Raw genomic sequence first — 18030 nt, 5'->3', positions numbered from 1 at the left:
CCTCATCATTCAATAAAGACTAATGCAATCAGAGGCGGCCCATATCTGTCACGGTTAATGTTGGCTGATAGAGTCGCAGCAATTTAAAATGCTCATGGTATAATGCATTTCCCTGTGCCTCTTACAGACTGATGATGCATCACATCACGCCTTGATGGTTCTTGTAGAAACAGATAACCTGCTCTGCATCATGCTGAATGAGGCCTCCATTATGCCTGACCATTTTGCGTCTCGTTTTTATCTTAATCGGCTACAGTTTCATTCCAAAATCCATTTAAAAAACAAAAGTTACCTGAAGTTCACTGCTCAATTTTTCAGAATTATTGCACATAATTATATCCTCTGTTATGATTTCATCAAGCAAAAGCAATGCTCCCACAAAGGCCACAAAAGATATCCGTCACTTTAGCAATCACTTTTCTCAATGTGAGTATATTTCTAGGATATATCTATATACATATATATATATATATATATATATATATATATATATATATATATATATATATATATATATATATATTACCATGCAAAAGTAATGAAACTGTTATTTTCCTAAAACAAAAATGGCCTGAGAGGTTTTTTCAAACGGTCTCCAAAATATAATATTTGTTTATTTTATATTCTACAAATAACTGTAATAATTTATTGATTCTAGAGCAGCGATGTGCTTCATTTTGTTTTTGTTTTTTTTAATACAGGCGTTAATTTCTTGAAAATCCTAATGAGTTGATTTGTATTGGGAAAAGGTTGACATTCATGTGTATTTATGTTTTTACTTACTTCAAGAGAACAATACTCAATAGGTTAAAACGACACCGATTACTTGATATGATTGAGATGATTTGCAACATCTCAATGTATTTTCATGATTTATTCTGATGATTTTATTATTCTACTAATTTGGCTATTTATTATTTCTGCTTCGACATTTTCATCTAAGTTTCTTATTTATAAATGAAGTATCTACCTCAATGATTTTCTGAGTTAAAATATGGGATGAATAAATGAATGTGACTTTTTTTTATCAATACTTTATTTCCCATTAACTTTAATTTTCTCAGAACAGTAATTAATCATGTGATTTTTACCTTTTTCTGTGTTTCTCTACACTGAAAATGTGTTTCACATGTTTTTTTTCATTGCACAGGGAAGAAATGGAAGAACGTTATTATTTGATAATGGCATTTGGTCCAAAAGGTCAGCCTGGCCTGGGGATGGCAGGAGAGAGAAAAGGGAGAGGAAGTAGAGGAGGAGCAGACTTCGAGGGGGTTTGAGGAGTGGTGGTGGTGGTGGTCAGTCCAATTGGAAACCAGGTACTGATGTTGAGATAGTTTCCATAGTAACTCCTCCTCCTCCTTGTCTCATTCTCCCCACTTCCCTCTCTAACACTCCTCTCGCACATAAGAGCACACACGAAAACATGTGCACAACTGCATGCTTATCCTAGCGCTGGTCTCTGTGGTAAACCAATTTGGCTCTAATATCTATCACTCAAATCAATTTGAGCCTTCTTGTTCCAGGCCGTGCGGTCATACGATATACCATGGATCAACCATTAAAGCTGTATGCTGTAGCAAATGTATACATAAGCAAACAACCAAAACAGCCAGTACAGACGGTACAATCTACTGCAAACAGGCACAGATAAGATGACAATTACAGTGCAAAAACAGGAGTTATGTATAATTGACGTCTGCACGCCGTTATGTGTTGAATGCTGCTCCATTCATCATTTCTGTATAGTGTATCTTGAATCAGCATCTCTGATCAGGTCAGGGCTGTTCTTTTTATTGGAGGCCCCAACCTTCGGTTGAAAATGTTCTATCTCCACTTCTCCTCCTCCAACACTCGATGAAGGTGAGTGTTAAAGCAGAGTAAAAGCAGTAAAGCAGATGAGTTGGCTAGTCAGAGACAGACATACAGATTGAGAGAGGGAGAGAGAGGGAGAGGGAGAGAGGGGGGGGGGGGGGCAGCAGCTGTCCCAGGGAGCCCAGGGAGTGCACCTCTGAGCTGTGCTCAACACAGCTGGAGTCCCAGGCTGGAAAAAAAAGCCCTGTGTGTGTGTATCTGCATGTGTGTTTGCTGATGATCTTACATGGGATTGTGTGTATATTTGAGAATATTTGTACATGTAGCATGAATCTAAATACACTATATGTCGCAAAGTAAATACCTGAGAATTACAGGTGATTGTCCTACTGCCTGAAGAAACACATAACCTCACAAGAATCAAATTCAGAGTGTACTTTATTCACTATTTATTTCAATTTGTTTTCCTTCTTATTATTTTAATAGTCATTACTGTCATTATGAACAACACCATATGTAAGAACATTCTTGGAAGTCTCAGTTTCAGCCAGATGAGCTCTCAATTGGCCTACCAGTTAATTCCATAGGTCCTGGTTCAGTTAAGGGCTCTGTGCAGGCTAGTTAAGGTTTTTCACACCAATCTGTGAAAAGACCTTTCGTCATGGACAAAAAAGAAAAAGTCCCCCCCCCCAAACTGTTCAACAAAGTTTAGAAGCACATCATTGACTAAAATATCATTGTTTGTTTTAGAATGAATAAAGTTGTTGATGTCTGTTCAGATGAATTAGGTGTGTGTTCTGTATACGTGAGTATAACTAAGGGATAAAGAGAAACTGAGTGATGTCTGTTTCCTTTTCATTTCGCCCCACACACACACACACACGCACACACACACACACACACACACACACACACACACACACACACACACACACACACTTCACTGAATCGCTGACTTCCTTACAGTCGCTCCTGAAGCACGAGAGAGGTGAAGGCCATTGTCACTGTCACTCACAAATTTAATCATTCGGATCTACCCCAGTTCTTGCCTTATTTTCTTCCTCCGGTAATTGCGTTTCTGTTTCGTGCGGGCGATAAGTGCGCGCTGTCCAAGGTGCTGCAGCAGCGCACAGCCCCGCCCATCCCCTCTACCTCATTCTCTCTCACACACATACACACTCTTTCTCTCTCGCTCTCTCTCGCGACCACGTGACTTTCCCTCTGCCGAGTCTCGCGAAGAGCATCAGACTGCACCTTTTCCTCCTCAAGAGGACGAGAGAGAAGAGAGAGAGAGACATTGAGTCAGACACAGAGAGAGAGCGCGCGAGAGAAGGAAGGAGAGCTAGAGAGAGAGAGAGAGAGAGAGAGAGAGAGAGAGAGAGAGAGAGAGAGCGAGGGGGAGAGCAATAGCACCTTGTCGCCTGGAGGCGAGCCTGTGATAATTTTGTCCCTGTTCGGTAGACCGGCTCTATCTACCACCAGGCGCGCGGGTGCTCTGCCCTCTCTCGCGTCTTTGAAATTCTCCTCAAATGGAAAGGGAAATCGATGGGTCGCGCGCCGCACTGTTGCCACGGAACCACAAGATGTGCGTGAGGTAGGTCGGTTTTTCTAACCTAGATATGTGCCTGCATAGAGGAAAACCGCTGTCGCGATGTTTTTCATTAACCGGGGCGAGGTTGTCACATTACCGTTACAGGTTGTGATGTCAATTAAAACAGCTAGCGTAAAAAAAAAAAGTAATTACCGTGTTACCGGTTAGCTGAGCTGTAGTTAAGTGCTAGGGCGCAGGTGATGTGACTGAACCCCCGGTGTAGTCAAGAAGCGGGCGCGTAGGAGAAAAAATGGAGAAGAGGTATGGCCGCAAATCGAGAATCGATATTTCAACCGCATTCATTCACCCCGTCTATCAATAACTGTGATGTCGACGCTTTTCGCCTTTCAAATGTTGAACTATAGAGAATAAACGATGTGTAGCCTATTGTGTGTGTGTGTGTGTGTGTGTGTGTGTGTGTGTGTACAATTGCTGCCAATGTTTGTTATGTTGTGTGTGAATGTGTTCAGTTGTTAGAAATGAGCTCCGAAGCCGTTCATTCGATAAAGCGAGGCGGTTTGAGTCATCCGCCGCAGCGCGCGCGGTTCTGCTCCCGCTCTTTGTGAACAGAATCATTGACGGTGGCACGAGGTGGCCACCACTCACCGTTATTAATTCCTTAACAATAAAAACAAATTAAAAAAACAAATGTTGTTGTTCAAGCTGTCTCGTTCAGAATATTGTCAAGTCTCAGAAGTGATTAAAAACATTCTTCATGATGTTAAAGGAAGTCGCAGGTATGCCACCTTATAAAAATCTCCTGCGGCATGATGGGAGCTGTACTGAGGAGGTGCTGTTTGTGTATGTCTGTATGTGTGTGCGCGCGCGTGCCTGCACTGTATGTGTTTTGCTCAAATCACTGATGTATGGGCTGTGTGGAAATACAAAATCTTGGTTTTATTGTGTATGTTCAGTAAGTTCTTAAACCGTTTTGATTTGGGCCTGTTAAATGTGTAATGTGACAATGTGGTGTGTGTGTATGTGTGTGTGTGTGTGTGTGTGTGTGTGTGTGTGTGTGTGTGTGTGTGTGTATGTGTGTGAGCAAAAAATGCAGGAGAGGGTAATATGAGAATAATAGCAGTCTCGGATTTTGTGTGTGTGAGAGAGTATTTGTGCATGTGTGTTTACGTGTGTGTGTGTGTGTGACCCTGGTTGATTGTGCCGTCTCTGTTCTCTCTGTAGGTCGCTGGAGAGAGTGATGACGTGGCAGTGAAAGACGCACATACCTCACTCACACACACTCACACACATATTTGCCCACACACACTTTTATTCTTGCCCTACTAAGACAGAGAGGAGGGGGAGACAATTCTGCTATGACGGTGTCATTTCTCTCCATTACCAATGTGTGAGCCACACACCCACACTCACACACTCATACTCTGTGGGGAGTTGCCTTCATGGGGGATAAGGCCCTATCTAGGGCACAAAGATGGAGTTCACATCCCTTCCGTCACTTATTTAACACTCACACAGATGTACACACAAATACACACAGCTGGAATCTCATATGTTAGAAGTGAAGAATGAAAGACTGAATGGAGAGAAGACATTGAACATATCAAAGAAGACACAAACACCAGGCCAAGGAAGAAGAAGATTCCCCTAGTGTGCTCAAAGGACGGAGGGAGCTGCTGTTTGACTACCTCCCGTGCTGGGGCTGCATTGTATAGGAGCTTCGAGTTGTGAAGAGCACTGCCAAGAAAGCAGGGTGCACCTGAGACACATAGAAAGTGTTCCGCGAAGTGCCCTGCAGTTGTCACCATGAGCTGTAGGCTAGAGGGAACACCCCAGCTCTAGCCTCTATCTCCTCCAGTGTGTGTGTGAGTGTGAGAGAGCGAGTGTGTGTATGAGTGTGATGGCGGTGTGTGTTTGGGCGGCAGCCCCCCTGCTCTTCCTGGGGCTGTGCCTGTGCAGCGTGGGGGGCCAGGCCCAAGGGGAAGTACTGGAGTTTGGAGGCGTGTCCAGCCAGTGGGGGAGGTTCCCAGTGTGGAACGCCTGCTGCGAGAGTGTGCTGAGCTTCAGCCTGCGGACTCACAGCCAGGAGGGCCTGCTGCTCTACCTGGATGACGAGGGTTTCTGCGACTTCCTGGAGCTGCTGCTTCTCCACGGCCACCTCCGCCTGCGCTTTTCCATCTTCTGTGCTGAGCCCGCAGAGCTTCAATCAGGTGTGGCGGTGAGTGATGGACACTGGCACGCAGTGCGTGTCAAGCGGGACTGGAGGAACACCTCGTTGGAGGTGGACGGGCGACTGGAGGGTTGGGCGGAAGTGAAGAGCAAGAGAAGAGACATGACAGTATTCAGCCACACCTACATAGGCGGGGTGACGCCAGAGCTCCACTCTTCGCCTTTGCGCCTCACATCCCCTTCGGTACGGGAACACCCCGCCTTCCGTGGCTGGATCACGGCGGTGAGCGTCAACGGCACACTGGCGACGTTGGACAGCTCAGAGGGTGTCACAGTAACAGCTGGCTGTGGGCCGGATCACCAGTGCCAGAACGGAGGGGTGTGCAGCCTGGTCAACGACCAGGCCATCTGCGACTGTTCCAACACCGGTTACCAAGGCAACGACTGCAGCGAAGGTAAGGCATAGAACCATGCTGACCTTTCATTTACATCTCATCCTTTACATACATACACTTGAATACACACATGCATACACAGTTTCTTTTGTGGATCGATATCTCCAAAATTATACCTCCAACTCCAGGCTGGAGGTCAGGTCCTTCAGTGTAGATATCTATTTTTCATTCACACCTTCACAGCTGCCTTCAATTGGTGCGTATGGACCAGTAGCCTTCACAATGTTATGTTTGATATTGATTTTTTATGGCTGCAAATTTAGTATGTACCTCCAGAATTAAGCTCCTTCACAACAAGTGTAGTCAGTTTAGTTAAGCAGGAGCTGAGCGCTTGAGAACAGCTGCTGCAGTCAGACCATCAAGCTCGAGTGTCTGGAGATTTGAAGCCAATTCCTGAAACTCGCTGGAAACCGTTACCTGGCTGGCAGCGTTAAAGTCTTGATGGGCTCAGTTGGTGTGTTTGGCAAAACACAATAACCATGTAGATCCACTATGGATGTGGTCGTTGGCTTGTGTTGAGAGACTTTAATTGGAACTAGACTAAGAGGCTGGAAATCGGTGGTCGTTACATGGCTGACACCTGGCTGCTTGGGTTAATGGATTTGCATTGATTCTAGCTGGCCTTCACAGGTACAATACATAGGGAGCTGAAATTAAGTGTTTACAATCTATCACCTGCCATTCATTTGAACAGATTTCAGCCTGTAAAGATGCTCTGTTTGTGTATATGTGAGTGTGTATAGTATGTGTTCTTATGCATTATCAAAGAGGAAATAGTGTCCTGTCAGTAGTACTTTATAAATATAAAGAACTGTCACAATAAACAGCTTGATATAAAATAAAACTTTTATGTGGAAGAGGCAAAAGAAAAATGCTGTTTCCCAAATAATTTAATATCTCGACTCTACAAGAATGCCCTCTCTTAACAATGTCAAACAAGCCTTTGGTCAATACAAGTGCCATTATACAGGGCACTGTAATGATGGCCATTACCAAAACGAAACAGCTGCTTAATGAACTCAGCTACCTTGTTATGGCCAGTACTGCAAATGCTTTCATTTCCCTCTGCTTAGTTGTGTGTGTCATCAGATTTGCTTCAGTTCATTCAAGAGCAAATCTGCATTCTTAATCAATAACGCTCTCAACTCCTATTTTTTTTTCATTTCGACTCCAAAGATACCTTTCAGCTTTGCCTCAGCGATTGATATTTTAATGACACAAATTCATCTGGCTGTACATGTGCCACCGTTTGTCACCAAGCTGACCTCACACTCCACCTAGCACCACTGTCAGCATCACACCTCCCTTTAGCCACCCACCGTATCACACCCTAGCATTTAGTGGGCAGTGAGATGGCTTAGGTTACCATGGAGATAGGACTAATAGGGAGACCTCATGCCAGGAGTGTTTTTCCGTCCTTGCTCTCTACCCCTATTCCTCAGCTACTTGCTGCCTACAGCTGCCTCAGCTCGTAGAGACTACATGCATCATGTCTGACACCTGTGTGTGGTGGAGAGTGTGTGTGTTTGTATGTTTTTGTATGACAGGCATCCTCAAGGCTATAATGGCTGCCTTGACCACTGGTCTTAATTTCCCCAGCAGGTGGGGAAGGAAGCTGGTTCGTTATCCTAGCTAGTGCTGAAATTGACAGAGAAATAATTAATGATTGAAGCAGAACTGCAATGATTTACTTACTGTATTACTTTTTCAAGGAAATATGCCAAACATTTGTTTGTTCCAGCTTCTCAAATGTGTAAGTTTGAGGCTTTTCTTTGTCATATTATATATGATAGTAACCTGAATATCTTTGAGTTTTGGGCTGTGGAAAATAATCTGCAGATCATAAAAATAATTTTTACTGTCAACTATTTTGATAAGCAACTAACCAATTCAATTTCATGATCAGAAAATGCAGTTTTAAGCCTCAAAATGGAGATTTTATATCACATTATACTAAATATATCTTTGTGCTGGGGACTGAGAAAACAAGACATTTAAAGACATCACCTTGGACTTGGAAGGAACTGGGATCGACATTTTCTGACATTTTTCTGACTAAACAAATAATTGATTATTCTGCTTAGTATCAGCATAAATTGAACAACTCTGCGACTGTTGGTCAGACAAAACAACAATTTGAAGACCTCAGAAATAGTGACTGAATTGTTTTGGGTAATTTTATACAGTTGACCATCAACTGATACATCTAAATCCTTGACAGAATCAGCGAAAATTAAAACAAAAAGAAACTCGGTGCTGCGTCTATACATTCATGTGGTGACAGGTGAAGCTATGATCAGCTCTGCAGAAACTCGGTGCTGCGCTGAGAATTACATGTAATCCAAGCCAGTCTAATCCAGTCTGCTGTTTTTTCGCTGCTGGTTAAACCACATTGGGAGACACAAACAGCACTGACACAAACCTGCACAAACACATGTAACACAAACATGCAAACACCTGGAGAAACACAGTCATACAATATGCAGACTCCAGCACCACCATTAGTCACATCACCACCGAGGTACCTAACAGCAATGTAGCTCTACAGGCTTAATGGGAGGTGCAGACATTTTATATAAGGGCTCTCACTAGATACAATACCTGCTTTGGACTGGCACTTTGTTGCTCAACAAGAGGCTACTTATACCTTTTAAGGGGCTGTTTTATATTTCAAGGGATGGACTCACATTTTAAGTGATGCAAAGTGTTTCTGTGCAGAAAAGGTGCTAAAATATGTTTTTTTTTCTCTTGGTAATAGTAGCCAGTGTTAGTAATAGTAGTCTCATAAAATGTTTCCACTAAGGAGTTGTGCTTAGATGGATGGATGTACACAGGGTGAGCAGTACTGTATTCCGTTGTAGTAATTTGCTGTAATGTGAAATCATACAGCATTACCAGCATTGGCTGCACTGGCTTCTCAGATTCTCAGTTTAGGTAGAAACTGCTGCAGGGTTTAGATGATGGCGGAAATTGAAAGTAGCTTAATGGCTGGTTTTAAAAGGTTACTTCATACTTCATCATATAATTTCACTATTCCAGTGAACACGCAGCTTTCAGACAGAAATAAACAGGCTGAGCTAATATTCATGCATCAATATCACTACCAGTGAGTAACTCATACCAACTCATAGTATGTCAAAAGAAATGTCTCTTCATGTGCACTAAAGCACTCTTGGGAAGAGAATTCAAAGGTTGTACCTGAAAGAAATTAAGTGGATGGCAAAGGAAGTAGGGAATAAAAGCTCAGGTCAAAATCCCTTTTTGAATGAAGATAAAAATACATTATATTAAAGGCATCTAAGGTTTTGTGATTTAATTGATTGTACATGGTGAAACATAGCTGGCTTTTAGGAAAGAGTCAGGAAGAGTTGGTATAAAGATTTATCTCCTATATGGTACCTTGAAATTATTTTGTTATTTTGAACCCAGCAACTTCACTGAAGTTGCACAATAAATCTTTGAGATGAAATTTTAACCCTCGAAAAATTAGAGGAAAAAAGTCTGTTATGAATCTTTAATCCAGAATGAGTATGTTCTGCTAGAAGAAAAAATGGATCCTTAGGACCGTGTTTAAAGCCACAAATAAATAATATGACTGTTTCTGTACACGTTTACAATTACACAATATCTCCAAGGTTTCCTAATGATCCACTTTAATTAACTCTCATATTTTTGCAGATTTGTGACAAGCTTTGCAAAGTATTAAAATATATACTGCAAGCATGTTTCTCCCCTGAAAGACATATAGTGCAGATAGTGTGGGCCTATGCATACATGTAATCACTATCTAAGCTATTCTGCCCTCCAGTGAAGGCAGAGAGAACCTTGCTTGTTAGGACTGGCCTGGCTTGCATTGTCCTTGAGGGCAAATTGCTGTTAGCATGCTAATGGGTCCACCTGTTTCTGCCATGCTACTAGCACAAGGGCAGAGGCACGGAAACACTCAGATGAGCACACAGCTCAGAATGCACACGCACACACACACACACGCACACACACACACACACACACACACACACACTCTGTCCAATTATTGAACCATGCATGCCCCTCGTCTTCCTGCACTGCTAATCCATCCCTACATATTTTATATTTTCCTGCTATTTCACAACATTATTACTGTCATATTCAATGTTAGTGTATGTGTGTCTGTGTGAGTGAACTACAGAGAGAGTGAGAGAGAGGGTGTGTGTGTGTGTGTGTGTGTGTGTGTGTGTGTGTGTGTGTGTGTGTGTGTGTGTGTGTGTGTGTATTGCATGCTATCTGTCGGGGGGCTCTGGGGAGAGGAAGCTGCTGCAAGGTAAGTTCTGGGGTAAACGGCTCTTGAATCCAAACATACAGGTAGGAAAGTATATTTTCGCCCACACCCTCTCCACCCTTTGTTTCTACAAATGTGGGTGGGTATGTATGTGTGCCCTTATATGTTCACATGTGGAGTCCTACAAAGAGGTTGTGCTGTTTGCATATTTATATATAGACAAACCTCAGTTTTGGCTACCAGTGCAGCATGGTATCCATTGTGACGTTTGTGTGGACTTTGCATGTATGTTACCACGGTAACCCTGGACGGGTGTGCATGTACAGTAAGTAGCCATGGTAACCCAAGGGCTTAGCATGCATGTTAATGAATGTCTGTCTCTCTCTCTCCTCGCCCGGCCGCTACACCTTTCCAGAGCCCAGCTACAAGCCAGGTAGGTTGCACATCTATCTATCTGTCTTTCTCTGTCTATCTGTCTGTCTATTTTTAAGTTTCTCTTCCTGCTCTTTATTCAAACATCTCTTTCTTGGCTTCTCTATCTGATTCCCTCTTTTTCCTGTTCTTCGATTTATTCTTAAATACACATTTCTTTAGCTCTATCATCATCTTATATTCACCATTTCTCTGTCCCTTTTATATCTTTTTCATGCCAGTCTTTGGCCTTCATGTTCTCTTTCAATCTTCTATTGTGGAAATACAGATCAAGGTAGCCAGCGTAAATGTATGTTGGTCTTTGTGGGTATGTAGGGGTTGGATGCTGACATCTGGTAAGTTCCACATCCCATGTGCATTAATTTGAAGAGGCTCTTGCCTCAAGGTTACATACTGTAGGCACACACAAATACTGTACTGTATACGACCGGCTGTGTGCAGACGTCTGTGGAGGTACCTGTTTGTGCGTAGGATCGCAGCCTAGGATGAGTAAGTGTCTTCAAAGCAAGACTTTTTTTTAGACATTTTGAATAATTTAGAGGACTCTCGCACACTTTTACACAGAGAACCCTAGCCTTCACCAGTATGTCATTGACAAACTCCTGTATCACCAAAACACATATCTGCACAAACACACACACACACACACTTCACGCCCCATGATCCTTTGCTGTGCTGACTGTGCTCTTGTCTTCCTTTAAGGTCTGGCACACTTGATGATTGGCGACCAAGGTATGGCATCCTCTTACCTCACTTCCTGTTGTCCTCTGCTATACCATCACCCCCTACCTCCTCACCCCCACACTCACAACTCCCTGTATCCCTCCCCCACTCCATCACCACCTGACGCGGGAGGAAGTTGTCTCTCTAGGCACTGAACTAAGGTCAGTTTTCTTTTTTTGTAATTGAGATTTCTTCCTTTTAAAACGGTCCCATTTGGTCTCATCAAGAATTTCAGTTTTAATTTAAACTGAAATGGATGACTAGGGCATTTGCAAGTGGAGCAATTACATAATAATAGATGAAATATGGTCTTAAAAATTATATTTTTGGTTTGATTTTTGAAGACAGTGATGAGCCTGAGAGAAACTTCTGCTGGGATATAAAATATAATCATGGCTGCTGATGTGGGAGGGGGCATTGGGAGGCTTTAGACGGCTGCGGCTTTAGACGGCTGCGGCTTGACGGCGCTTTGCTGGGTTAGACTTGGCAAGGCTCCAGGTCATGGAAATGGAGCTAATGGCCGACTGATCGACTGACTACCATGGATGGTTTGAATTGGTCTTTACTCTTCCACCTCATTTCATTTTCTCTCATCTGTATGTAAGAGTTTGACTGATAGGATGGGAGTGTTTTAGTGTGTGTGTGGGTGCATGATGTATACATATGTGTGCTTTTACATCATGGTTTGAATCAATGACTGTGGTAGTTTTCACAGGAACACTCCACATTCATTCATTCATGGCTTTTTATCGGCTTCCAGCATGTCTCGCTCTGCCATCACTTGTCCTCACATGGGCTCCTGCTCATACATTGGCGAGCACATGTGATTCTGAACAGATGTCCCTGTGTATAAAAGCAATGCTGTTATACCTCAACCCCCAAGTTGTTCCAGTGTTTTTCAGTGTTTATCACAGTCCCCCCAAAAGTGCCACTGTTCTAGCTTTTGAAAATTGTTCACTGATAAACACACTTACAGTGCCACCTCTCTCTTCTTCCCCTCTTTCTCCTTTTTCCTTCCTGCCCTCTTTCTCACTGTTTGGGACCCCACCCTATGTGATTTTAGGAAAAGGTACCCCCATCCCCTGATTTTTTTTACATCTATGTCTTATCGGCTGTGTGGGTGGTGTTGAAGTTGAATGTATTGACAGGCTCTTGTATGTATGATAATGCAGACCTTTAGAGCGGTTTGGCTTCAAGTTCTCATTTTCGGTTGCCTTTGAATTGGAATGTTTCATTTTTGGTAAGGTAAGCTGTTGATGCATGTCTGTGCAAGCGTGCTCATACTAAAACGTGCGTGCGAAAGAAGTGGAGCTCCAGCCTACGGTGCATTTGAAAATCTGTGAAGGTAGGTGCTGCTGGATTGGTCGGCTCTGCATGACACTGATGAATACACTGATTGACCCACTTAAAGACAGGCCTGACTGTGACAGGCTGATCTACGTCTATTGTGCTCTTTGATTGGATGAGAGAGGACCTGATGGTGGCTGTCTCCCATTGTGACAGGGCCGCCATGTATTTGCTGAAATGTGCTATTCCTATTTAATGAAATCTTCATCCAAGCTGGTGGATAGAAATATCTTGAATAGATCAAAAATTATGCCTTAATTCATCTATCACACTGAGACATCTCTATTCTGACAAGTATATTTCTTTCTGAGCAGTCTTGTTATGTTTTGATTGCTAAGTAAGCTGCTGAAGTTTCTGCATTTAGAATGTCTGGCATGAATCATCCAGGTGGCAGTGAACATTTAATTGCTTCATCTGGCTTATGCTCAGCATTTTAAATCACCTACTTAAGGACTGACATGTATTAACATATGTTTCCAGCATTAATACACAATGTATTCAGTGTATTTGTGCATAGTGGATGCCCTCACTATTACGGATGTTTGGATTGTGATAGGCTGAATGTAGAACTGTGGCAGATTTCTTTCTTTTATCTTTAAAAAAAAAAACTGTCTGCTTCAGAAACATGAAAAAGCTGTGTGTGTTTGTGCGAGTGTGTTTTTGCTTTGCATACTGAGGAGTAAAGGCTGTCAAATGGCAAAGACGAAGCCTAGCTTAGGTTAGCTCAGCGTAAAGAGGCTTTTTGAGGAGCCCGCAAAGCTGAAATTAGTTTCTTTGAGGGGGCAGATTGGGTGGGGGAGGGGTGCCTTAGAAAGATATATAGCATGTGTGTCTGCTTGTGTGTGTGCTAAGGAAATTGAGAAAAGGCGACTGTGCCTGTCTGTGAGAGAAGAGCTAAAGGAATGAATGATAGAGGGAGTAGAGAGGGAAAGAGGAAGCGAGCGAGAGATAAAGTGAGTCGTCTTCTCTCCTGTGATGTAGAGCAACTGCCTGTATCTGCAAAGGGACAGCGGTGCTCCTGTCTGCCCTCCCAGCACAGTCATTCTGCAAGGGACATCAGCCCTGATGGGGAGCCCTGGACCTTTCCCCTCCTCCATAAAACACAGCTATCATTCTCCCTGGAAACGATACCCACAGATCACTAATCACTTTGAGTGGGTGAAAATGCCCGAATTGTGGAGGGAAGAAAGAAAAGAGGGAGCCAAATTGGATTTTCATAAGTATCGAGCAACCAAAGGAAGAGGGGGAAATGGATTTCTTTTCTTTTTTTGAAAAGTATTGAGCAGCAATAATCTGGATGGAAAATGTGCTTAAAGCCAAGTAGCAGATTTTGCCCTTTCTCTTCTCTCTGTCTGGCCAAGAATAGACTGTGAAGGGTCCTGGATGAAGGAGTGATTGTAGGTTCTGAATAAGATTGAGGAGTGGCTCTCGGACGTAATTGGCAGCGATGCTCGTTTATGCTATTCAATTATTTATTTTTAGACTTGAGGCGGGTTGTACGGTTAATATCAGTTGTTTTTCTGCATGTCCAAGTGTTCTGGATATCAATCCAACAATCTGTGCATGGCATAGACAATTGGTCAGCCTCGCTTGAAGTGACCTTTACACATGCGCTTACGTGAACGGACGGACAAACAGCCATTCACACACACACTCACGCAAAATAACCTTTAGAGAGTGCCCGCTGAGTAGGTGAGCGAGTGTGTGTTCAGTGTAAATATGCATGAGTAAGGCTGCCTGCACATATTCTTCACGGTCAGTGGATGAAGGCAGGACGGAGAACAAGGTGCGTGTGTGTCCGTATGTTTGTTTGTATGCGTGTTTTGTGTGAGTGCATGAGTGTATGTTCAGGGGAGGTGGATTGTGAGTCATCACTTGTGACTCACAAAGCGTCGGCAATCAAAGTGGCTCATTTTAACACATTGTCTTATGACAAAAACACACAGATGGACGCACACTCGGCTACACACACAAACACACGCACACGCACATGGTCAGTGTCACACTCTTTGGATTTCTCCTAAAATTGCCTCTTTTGTTTTTTGTCCCTTCACCCCGCATTTCGTTTTCTCCCGGACATACACATGTGCGTGCATTTCTCACAAAAACACACACACACACACTTACACAAACACACACGTAGAGGATAGGCTCCGTGCTGACTCAACCATATGTGGGGCTGGGAGTGGTAGCAGACGCCAAGACAAGAGGAACCAATCTCTACCAGCAAAGTACAGCATGTCTCCTACCTCTTACTCATCATGATCTAACAGTCCTAATAATACATCGCCCAACGACTATTTATTCATAAATACAGGCGCTGAAACTAAATTGCATCAATAACATCTTTTTGTTATTTAAATTATTATGATTATGATTATTATATCATTCATCAGCGTATTTCTTTCAGGTGTTTTTAGGATGTAGTGCTGAAATAATTTGTTGATTATTAAACTAGTCAATTTTCAGTCAACTACAATTTTCATAAATGATTAATTATAGAATTGTCTTTTTCAGCAAAAATGCCAAACATTCACTGATACCCGCTTCTCAACTGTGAAGACTTCCTGCTTTTTAAATTTGATATCATTTAGGGCTGCAATTAATGATTATTTCCATCATCTATTTATCTGCTGAATGTTTCCTCTCTCAATCATTTCATTGTTTTGTTTAATAAATGTCAAAATTTTGTGTTTAGTTCAAATTTCCCACAGCCCAAGTTGATCTTTCATCTTTCATGAAGGACAAAGGTAAAAATCAAATCCTAACATATATATTGTTTATTTCTATAATCAAAATAGTGCCAATTAATTTTCTGTTCATTGACTATTGACTGTTGACAGATTGACAAATCATTGAATCTCTAATACCATTGTAAATCAAATACTTTTTGATCTTTGGTCCATTGTTTGTAATTTGTAGACGTCACCTTGGGCTCTGGAAACTTCTGATGGGCATGTTTTACTATATTCTGACATTTATAGACTAAACGATTAATAGTCAACAGATTATTAGACTGATAACTACTCGTAACTAAGTCAAGTAGACTTCAAGTCAAGTAGAAAGTAATGCAGGACGTTGGGTTATGTTTGTGCCTGTAGATATATTGAATCAACTGTCCATGTGGATTAGAAAAATCTGTCTTTTTTCAAGAGATTCTTTCCATTGTATTGTAGAAACAGTACCCTTTTAACATTCAATTCAATTTACAAAACCACAACTTTAATAATCTACAAAGGCAATTTGATTTTAGGCTTGAGTGAAAACAGGCACATGCACAAACAGACATACAAGCACTGGGACTGTGTGCAGCTGAAATAGTGCAGTTTCATAGAAAAAGCAATACAACAAAATAAAGTTAGTCCACATGGCAGATAGGCATTTAATTATTCAGAGAAATTTCCAAAATATTTATTTTGCACTTGCCAGAATTCTAAACCAGCTTCTAAAATCTGCACAGTGATTTTAGCCTTTAAGTACATACTGTAATATTCTATATATTTGTCAATAAAATATGTTTGTGAGACACACATTATCCACTGTAGTTGTAATGCTTACATAATTTAGCAAGATGGGCAAGTGAGCAGCACTCAACTCGAGGTGAGCGAGAACCGCTTGGTGTTAAGAGGCAAGTGTCTGGTGATTGGCTGCCTGCCCGACTGACTGGCATGAATTTGGCTGCTGATGGCCACATCTTGAGCTGTGATTTAAAAAAAACTGTTAAAACTAAGTTGTGCCCCCTCTGGCCATCAGCAGTGATAAAAAGCAATTGCAACAAAGTTTTTATTGCAAAATGCACAATTTGTCTAGATATAGCCTTTCCATTTAATGGGCCTAATTCTGCATCTACTCTCTGCTACTAACACCCATTACAGTTCTGTACTACAACACTCATTAATGCTTAACACCCATGGAGCTCTTGTAATGAAAGTCTCAGCACCACATACAGAGCTCTACCCCCACATTATCAGGGAGATGCACAGTTACAGAACTCACCATGGGGAATGTAAAGCAATCCCACTAGTAAATGTATACATTTACTGGTAATTGTATGCAATTACCATCCTGTTAGAAAGTAAGCATTAACATATTCTCACATTCACCGCAACCCTAATAGGAAGAACACAAAGCCAATGCACACTGTTAACGCCTAAAAATAAAGACATCAAACGGACTCCCTGTTTACGGAGGATGAAGGGAGAAGATAGAGCGGAGGCTGGCTGCAACTGTGTAAGGGAGGGCGGGAGGAGGGGTGGGCAGGATAGGGTAAAGGAGTGTAGAAAAGTGATGGTGAGAAAAGATAGGTGCATTCAGAAAGTGGGGAAAGAGAGGTGGAAAGAGAAGGTCGGAGACACAGAGGGAGACAGGAAGGGAGATAAGACTGCAGCGTTTCTCAGCAGGGGCGCTGCATTTCTCCTTGGGCTCCCCGACTTGACACAGTCTCGCATCAGCCAGCGTGGTATTCATGAGTGATGCAGATATCTTGTGTACACACACACACACACACACACACACACACACACACACACTCCCTTTTTAGAAAGAAAGAGATAGAAACAGGCAAGTGTTCCAATTATCTACCTGTTCCGGCACTTTCCGTTGTGTCTGTGTGGGTGCTGAGGGTAGTGGCCCAATTGGCGATTCACTTCAGTACCCCATCTGGCATTTGAAGTTCATTTCTTTGCTGTTTGCCAAAACAAGAACAAACACATGAACGAGAATAGACACACTTGCACTCACAGGCGTTGCACACACAAACACTCATTAATTTGTGGTGCTTGTCTGGAATAACTACAACAACTGAAATAGCCACAGTATTCATTAAAAACCCATTACATTACCTTTATGAAAAGAGGTCTTTATGCTACTGTTATTTGTTAACAACCTGCTGTAAGGGGTTTCAGTAGGCCTGTGCGCATTTGTCTGGCAGTGCAGTATGTGTGTGGATTTACATGCATGAAATCTGAGCATCGTTATTTGTCTGTGTGGGTAAATTTAACTGCCTGTATGCACATTTTCTCAGTGTGTGCGCTTTTCAGCGCTCTATGGTTTTCTCTGTGTATATGTGAAATGATGTGTGTGTGTGTGTGTGTTTCTAACACGGATGAAACTGACTGATCTTATCCAGCTTAAGACAAATACACTGTTCTGCCTGCAGACATTGTCATGGAAACAAGCCGGTTTCCCTGGGTACCAGAGAGAAGGCCAAATTCAAGCTGCAGACAGAGAGCGATGAGGAAAGATAACAGAAACAAGAAGGGACAAGAAATGAAAGATTGAGCATA

General features: G+C 42.3%; 1 protein-coding gene across 20 annotated transcripts in view; it reads left to right on the top strand.

The window, feature by feature from the left end:
* The first annotated feature begins 3050 nt into the window (after positions 1-3050).
* The window catches only part of nrxn1a (neurexin 1a), a 55202-nt gene continuing 40222 nt past the window's right edge, over positions 3051-18030 (top strand). For 6 of the 20 annotated variants that reach the window (XM_029457195.1, XM_029457186.1, XM_029457193.1 and 3 more), the window contains exons 1-5: positions 3051-3406; positions 4586-5985; positions 10659-10676; positions 11378-11407; positions 12462-12467. In XM_029457195.1, coding sequence (XP_029313055.1) covers positions 5253-5985; positions 10659-10676; positions 11378-11407; positions 12462-12467 — 787 coding nt within the window. In that variant the 5' untranslated portion in view covers positions 3051-3406; positions 4586-5252. The remainder of the gene's footprint in view (positions 3407-4585; positions 5986-10658; positions 10677-11377; positions 11408-12461; positions 12468-18030) is intronic. The other 14 variants (XM_029457198.1, XM_029457203.1, XM_029457191.1 and 11 more) reach the window with 5 other exon arrangements.

Source organism: Cottoperca gobio, chromosome 19 (assembly GCF_900634415.1).
Source record: "Cottoperca gobio chromosome 19, fCotGob3.1, whole genome shotgun sequence".
NCBI classification, from domain to species: Eukaryota; Metazoa; Chordata; class Actinopteri; order Perciformes; family Bovichtidae; genus Cottoperca; species Cottoperca gobio.
Note: the sequence above shows the minus strand (reverse complement) of the source record. Positions and strands in the feature narration are given on the sequence as shown.